The sequence below is a fragment of the Heteronotia binoei genome, chromosome 6, assembly GCF_032191835.1.
Source record: "Heteronotia binoei isolate CCM8104 ecotype False Entrance Well chromosome 6, APGP_CSIRO_Hbin_v1, whole genome shotgun sequence".
Taxonomy (NCBI): domain Eukaryota; kingdom Metazoa; phylum Chordata; class Lepidosauria; order Squamata; family Gekkonidae; genus Heteronotia; species Heteronotia binoei.
Genome location: NC_083228.1, coordinates 114,253,545 through 114,260,942, shown reverse-complemented (window position 1 = coordinate 114,260,942; position 7,398 = coordinate 114,253,545). Strand labels below are relative to the sequence as shown.

At 46.3% G+C, this 7,398-nt stretch overlaps 1 protein-coding gene across 1 annotated transcript in view; it reads right to left on the bottom strand.

Annotated features, from left to right (window-relative positions):
* Nucleotides 1–2,103: 2,103 nt before the first annotated feature.
* Nucleotides 2,104–7,398, bottom strand: part of GFM1 (G elongation factor mitochondrial 1) — a 47,246-nt gene continuing 41,951 nt past the window's right edge. Inside the window, exons 17-18 of the mRNA XM_060242392.1 lie at nucleotides 5,629–5,682; nucleotides 2,104–2,464 (exon numbers count right to left, since the gene is read on the bottom strand). Of these exons, the coding sequence (XP_060098375.1) occupies nucleotides 2,333–2,464; nucleotides 5,629–5,682 (186 nt within the window). The 3' untranslated portion in view covers nucleotides 2,104–2,332. The remainder of the gene's footprint in view (nucleotides 2,465–5,628; nucleotides 5,683–7,398) is intronic.

Below are 7,398 nucleotides of genomic sequence, written 5' to 3'. Positions count from 1 at the left end.
AAGTTTAATTCTGGGTATAAGCTTTCGTGTGCATGCACACTTCATCAGATGCATTCATCATATACATCTATAAAGGCCTTTTAATATATTTTCCCCTTGTGCATGAAGAAACAGGTTTGAACCAGGGTATAAAAGGTACACAAAAAGTACTTATGTATATACTATCAACCTTTTGGGCAGCTTGCACAGATAATACTCTCCCAGTCCTTCCCCTCCATCAATACAAATTAGATGGCTTTGGTGAGGACCAAACATACAACTCAGCCAAGCCAGCCCCCCCGCCCCCCCCCAAAAAAATTTAGTTCCATTCATTTCAAAATGCCAAGTTAAGCAATGCTTAATTTTCTTCCACCGAATTCAACTTAATTTAAAGAGTCTATTTTGCAACAGTGCTCAACAGTGCTTCCAAGTGAGAAATCTGCACCTTTGCTGGTCCATACAGGTAAAGGGCACAGTACCCATCATTTCAGTATCATGCAAAAGCCAGTGCAGCTGTCCTCTTTTAGTCCTGTTATGAAAGGATAAATGTGCCCTTAGAATGCTGCTGGCTTATTTGCTGGACCGGGGCAGTTAAATCCTAGGATCACATCCTGGGAAGAAGAGAGCCTGGTCTAGGCTGACTGACTGAGCTGGGCAAGAAACAGAACCCCAGTTTGAATTTGCAGCATTTGGCCAAGCTGTCGAAAGCACAATGGATCATGACAGTTTTTGTCCCTTGGCACCTCCATCTGTATTGTCCAGACTTTTGAAGTGATCGATCAAAAGCAGGCTTGGAGGGGAACGTTGAGCCTGCAAACCCTAAATGACTGGGTTAAAAAAAGGAACACTAAGGCTGCAGGCACATCTACAAAACTGTTTCCTTGGACTGGAGTGATGGGTCAAGACTGACCTCCTAGGCAGACCCAGTCAGGCTGTGCTGAGATGCTCAGTCTTGGACCCATTCCCAGGAGGGAAAGGTAAGTCAAAGGCTTAGTTATAGCAAGATACCATTTTTATATGTCGTCTCAGTATTCTGCCTAAAGGTGTCTACTGATTGCTCCCTGGTTATCTGTGCTTTCCTGGATTTCTGTTTAGTTACTGAAGATTTGTTTTATTCTCAATATATGGTATTTACTGAAGACTGCTTGGGAAATCTTCCCATGCTCAGGACCCTGGGTTACACTGACCAGCTCCATTGGTACTGAACAGAAACCAGTATGGGGCAGGGGAGAACCCTGTTTCTCTCACACACACACATTGTCACACCCTGGGGTGCAAGCAGGGAAAGAGACAGATGGTCTGAGTTGGAGAGCAGAGGGGAACCACCAGGGCAAGTCCAAAGCCAGTCTGAGGTCAGAATCAACAGGGCACAGCAGAGGAGGGACCAAGAGAGAGATGTCAAAACACCAACCAATAGCCAAGTCATTCATAGCCAGAAGTTCAGGAGCCGAAGGATCAGGTTTCAAAATCAACCAGGGTGGATGCATGTCGCAAGAAACACGCTGCTTCCACAGGGAATCAGCCCAGAGCAGGGAGCTAAATGGCTTTCTGCTGCTGTTTCCAATTAGCAAGTGCCTAGGCTCCTGTTAGAACTCTGGGCTGAGGGAGTGCCTAGCTCTTAGCTGCACCTCTTGGCGCCGGGTAGCCAAGTCTTGGCAGAGTTTCTCCTGTACAAAAGTTATCTGTGGGGGTTAGTTGGGGGGCGGGGTTGTGCTTGTGGCCGCTCAGATGCAGCGGCAGCTCCCCCTCATCATTGCCCATGACACACACACAAAAGCACAGAGAGATTTTCTGACCTGCAAAATGGGTCAGATTCAAAAATACTCCTTTTGTGGGTGCACATCCTACTGGAGACAGAAATCTCAAATCCCAAAGGGCTAACAAGTATTTAAGCATACGGTCCCCCTTGGTTCTCAGCAAAACTCACGGCATGGAAGACCCCTGAAAGGCAAGGCGGATCAAGGCAGCTGGGGCCCCTGAATACTGAGAGTACTGGGCTGTGATGAGTCTAACCTACTTCCCAGGGTTACTGTGGAGAAAAAATGGGGAGAGGTAGGAGGACACTGGGAGAGGTCGTTGGAGGAAGGGTGGAAACTGACATACATTAACCCAAATGAAAGACAGTACAGTTAGCATCACTTTAATATAAAGCATTTAAATCGAAACAAAAAGATACATGGTTAAATTAAGACAGTGATTACGTCACAGCAAGTGTCTCTCAGTGACTTAATAAAGTCAAACTATCAATCCAGGATGAAATTCAGCCACCTGCTTTGATTTTTCTCGTGTCATTAAACCAGTAGCAGCCAAATTTTGCTATTGGATCCTTGCAATAACCTCTCCCAGAGGCAAATCAGCTCTTGGCCTTGCCTTTTTTTGCAGGAAGTTGTCCCGTTGCTTCTAGGTATTTGTTAATTAATTCTTCCTGTGTATTGGGTGAGCAGGGCTCGTATCGACTGTATTCCATTGTGAATTCACCTTTTCCCTGGGGAGAGAGGAAAGTTCCTAGTCAGAGATGATTTAAGCAACATCTAAGAAATTAAAAGTTACACAAAATGTGATGCCAGTTTTAAAAATGGTAATTCAACCATCCCCAGTATATCACCTGTGGGCACCATAATGCCCATTGATGCACTCCTTGGCACTCATTTGGTGTAGTGGTTAAGTGTGCGGACTCTTACCTGGGAGAACCGGGTTTGATTCCCCACTCCTCCACTTGCACCTGCTAGCATGGCCTTGGGTCAGCCATAGCTCTGGGTCTGGCCATAGCTCTTGAAAGGGCAGCTGCTGTGAGAGCCCTCTCTAGCCCCACCCACCTCACAGGGTGTCTGTTGTGGGGGAGGAAGGTAAAGGAGATTGTGAGCCTCTCTGAGACTCTTTGGAGTGGAGGGCAGGATAGAAATCCAATATCTTCTTCTTCTTCTCCCAAAGCAAACAGCCAGCCTCAGAAGAACCCAGGAGGTATCCCTCAATTCTACCTCTACTGGGAGCCAAAATGCAGAAGCAGCAGCCTGGCAACAGCTCAAGGCTTTTGTGACTGGCTCTGGGACCACCGTGCCATGCGGGGATTCAGGGGTTGGCCTTGCAATGGCTTTCCTCTTTCCTCTGTGGTCGGGGACAAAGGGTGGCGATTGGGGGACAATCATCCCAGAGGCATCCACTTAATTGTGGGGTGCCTCAGGGGGCGGTGCTTACCCCAATCTTGTTTAATATCTATATGCGCCCCCTTGCCCAGATTGTCTGAGATTTGGACTGGGTTGCCATCAGTACGCTGATGACACCCAGCTCTATTTGCTGATGGATGGCCGGCCTGCCTCCGCCCCAGAAAATCTGGCCCTGGCATTACAAGCCGTGGCGGGGTGGCTCAGGCTGAGTCGTCTGAAGCTGAATCCAACGAAGACAGAAGTCCTTTGTCTGAGCCGCGGTGGTCTGGGAAGGGAAATCCCTCAACCAGCTTTTGATTAGACGCCACTAATACAGGCGCCCAAAGTCAAGAGGCTGGGGGTGCTACTGGAGCCCACATAGGCCATGGAGGCCCAGATAGCAGCCGCTGTGAGATCTGCCTTTTTCCACCTTAGGCGGTGCATGACAGTTGGTCCCCTTCCTAGAGCATGGCGATTTAGCAACAGTGATTCATGCAACGGTCACCTCAAGACTAGACTGTAATACCCTCTACATGGGGCTGCCCATGTCTCCAATTTGGAAACTGCAGCTGGTGCAGAATGCAGCGGCCAGGCTGTTATTGGGTCTCCCTAGCCGGGACCATATTCAGCCGGGGCTGCGGAGACTGCTCTGGCTGCCAATAGTGTTCCAGATTCACTACAAGGTGCTGGTTATCACCTTTAAAGCCCTATATGGCCGAGGACCTGCCTACCTTAGAGACTGTCTCTCCCCGTATATTCCCCAGAGGGTACTTAGATCCAGATCACACAACCTATTAGTAATCCCTGGGCCGAGGGAGGCGAAATTGAAGGCTACTAGAGGAAGAGCCTTCTCTATTGCGGCCCCGCACTGGTGGAACCAACTCCCAGACAATGTTAGAGCCTTGCGGGACCTTGCCCAGTTCCGCAAGGCCTGCAAAAACAACACTATTTCGAATGGGCTTCAACCAAAATGTGTAGATGCCAAACATCACTGAAGAATGGTACAATGTTAGCACCAAACTGTTGTTTTAAAACTGCACTAATAATTTTAAATTGTAACCTGTTTTAACTTTTAATGGACTTGTGATTGTGATTGTTTTATTGTTGTCATATGATGTTGTTAGCTGCCCTGAGCCTGCTTCGGCGGGGAGGGCGGGATATAAATATGAAAAATAAATAAATAAAATTATCAACATTCCAAAACTGTCCACAGGCTGAAAAAGACTGAGGATCCCTGTGCTACATTGCTATATCCTTCGTGTAGCATACAGGGAAGGATAGAAAACAGTAATGAAAAGCAGTGACTATACAACAACTGACTTGTGCCTCTTAATGTGACAGCTGGGTTTACATTTGCAAAATGACAAATCTACGTTTTTAAAAAACAGAACTTGGATACACACACAACCGCCTGCCTTGGGGTAAAAGGCAGCAAGTGTATCACCTGCTTCAGAGCACCTCAGTTCAGAACAAGACAGAAAAACACTATGCCAATGCAAATAAAGGAATATGGCTGCCCTTGGCATCATTTCAGGAAGTGAGTTTTTCACACATACCTCTAATGTACAAGTTTAAAAGAATATGTATACATCTGAAGCGGCTGCCAACTAGCAGCGGATCCCTGCATCTGGTACTTATAGCAGAAAGAAGAATGAATTCTGTATGTAAAGCTGCCCTCGCTCTCAGATGCCAGAGAATGTTCTACTGCTAGTGCTCTTTGACTCCATTTCTTCACCTAAAATTCTTTATTCCCAGGCTTCTGTCCTCATTGCATTCCAGCCTCTTTATAGGAATGGCTTTATTTTTCGCAAACACATGAGAAACACAAGTGTGCCATTAACATCAGCACACACATGTACGTACAATGACACCACCGCATTGGCCCCATTTGTTACTTTTTTCATCGTCTCCTTGCTTACTGTTATCACAACCCCCGAGGCAGGTTTCACCCCAACTCAAACCAAGACGTCACAAAAGGAAATTCTGCTACTCTCCTCTTCCCAGTGAAGCCCCCTGGGTGTGGGGGTTCAGCACTCTTGGAAATAGCAGGTGGTGCAGTAGGGCGGCTGCAGCAAGAAAAGAGAAGCTGGCCCCTGTGAATGGAGCAAGCCCTACAAATGGAGAAAAGGCTCCTGCAGAGGTAGAAGTGTGTGAACATGCTATGCTGAGTCTCCCTATTTCTCTTCCCCCCTCTGTCCTTCTTTTAGTCTTCTCTTTCCATAATTGCTCTGGGCTGCTCCTAAACCTCCTTTTCTAGACCCTCCCTGCTTCCCTTGGCCTTCCCAGGCTCCTACCCCTTCCTTCTACAGTCCTTTTGATCTAACCAGCTGTCTTGAGGATTAGCCAATAGCAGCTGCTATCCTTCTACTTGCTGCCAAGGGAGCTCTGCCAGTCACTGCCAGATGCAAGACCTTAGTGTGTGACAACAGGCGACAGGACGCAAAAGTGCATGCTTGCTTCTGTACAAGAATGGTTTCATATGCTTAGAAATGAGCTGTATACTTACCTCTGTGGAAGACCTCAATTCCGTTGCATATCCAAACATATTGTTCAAGGGAACCTGATGATAAATTAATTCCATATGTGATTTACTGAGTAGAAAATTATTAAATCTTTCTGTAAATCTGCAGTAATTATAGTGCTTAAGTTCATCATCTCAAATCTAAATTCAGTGTTTGAACATTAATAGCAAAGGTAGAAGTAGCCCCCTGTGCAAGCACCAGTCTGACTCTGGGGTGACGTCGCATCACGACGTTTTCACGGCAGACTTTTTAACGGGGTGGTGCCTTCCCCAGTCATCTACACTTCCCCCCCCCCAGCAAGCTGGGTACTCATTTTACCGACTTCAGAAGGATGGAAGGCTGAGTCGACCTTGAGCCGGCTACCTGAACCCTGGGGAGTGGGGCAGAAGGCATGGCTTAGAATGATAGCAGGTGATTCCCAAGTATCAACTCAAATCACGCCAGTCAAGAGGTGAACTGGTTGAAACAGAGTCCTGGTCCACAACCCAGGCTCAGCAGCAGCATTTAATCTCAGGCAGCCTCAACAAGAACATCTTGAATCCAAACGTTTTATGTTATCAAAATCACATTCATGGAGTGTGCTTAGTCTGCATTACGACACTTGTAGTGTTGAAAAAAATAGATCAAATATATAAAACTTATCCTATGTTTTCAAAACATTCCAACGCAGTCTTTTAAAGATATGGCTTTGTTCTACCTACTTTTTGCTGCTCATATGAAACAGCTACGCTGGACTGATGTGCCTTACAATTTGGTTGCAATGGGAACCAGGATGACACCCCCCTGGACTTCTTGCACTACCTCCAGCCATTTTCTAAAAAAACCCCCCTATATTTTAAAAGTTTTGGATGTAACACAAAAGGCAATTGTTGTACCCCATGACTCTCACAATAACCTATACGCAGCAAGAGAGAAAATGAACGAATAGAAAAAGGACAGCAATACCACTGGTTATTGTGAGCATTTCAGGTTGAACTGTAATGCACTCTGCAGAGCAAACCTTAGAAATATGTGAGAGAAGTTTGAAAAGTGCTGAACAGAATTTTCAGTAATTAGCTGAGAATTTTCAGTAATTACCCTGCCACAGCAAATTCTTCAACACTTCTGCCTCTATTATTATTTAATGCACTAGTTGCACTCCTTCCTACTCTCATGGAGCTCAGTGGGGCATCCATCCACAGAGCTTCCTTGGTGGTCTACCCTCTAGACAGCACCAGAGCCAACCTGCTTAGCTTCGTCAATGCTGCTGCATCATCTGCCTTCCGACTACGCCTCTGGAATTTTCTATTGGCCAATTAAACCTCTTACTAGTCTTCCAAGCTCTCTTTCACACAAATGCACAGCAAATATCTGAATCTTTTTCCCATCTGCAATTTCGGAAACTGAATAAATTAAAAGCAAGCAGATACATGCATTGGTCTAGCTTTTTGTAACAGAAGACATGAAGCCCTGGTTTATCTCACCCAGTGTCATGGAGATACCGTAACTACTAAGTGTGCTAGAAGAATCAGCAGACTTAATTACACCAGAAGTTCTCAAACTCTGGGTATTGACTCTCTTGCAGACAGAGACAAGAGGTTCGAATTCCTCAGCTGAGAGAGGGTGCTGTGGCCCCACCCAGCAGATGGAAAAGGAGAGAGGACAAAGTTGCCATATTCCCTCCTCATTTTTCCCTTCAATGTGCCTTGGTCACTATCGGGAGTTAGGTGGCACATGCATGTTACCTCCATTCTGCAGTCACTCCATTGGCTACC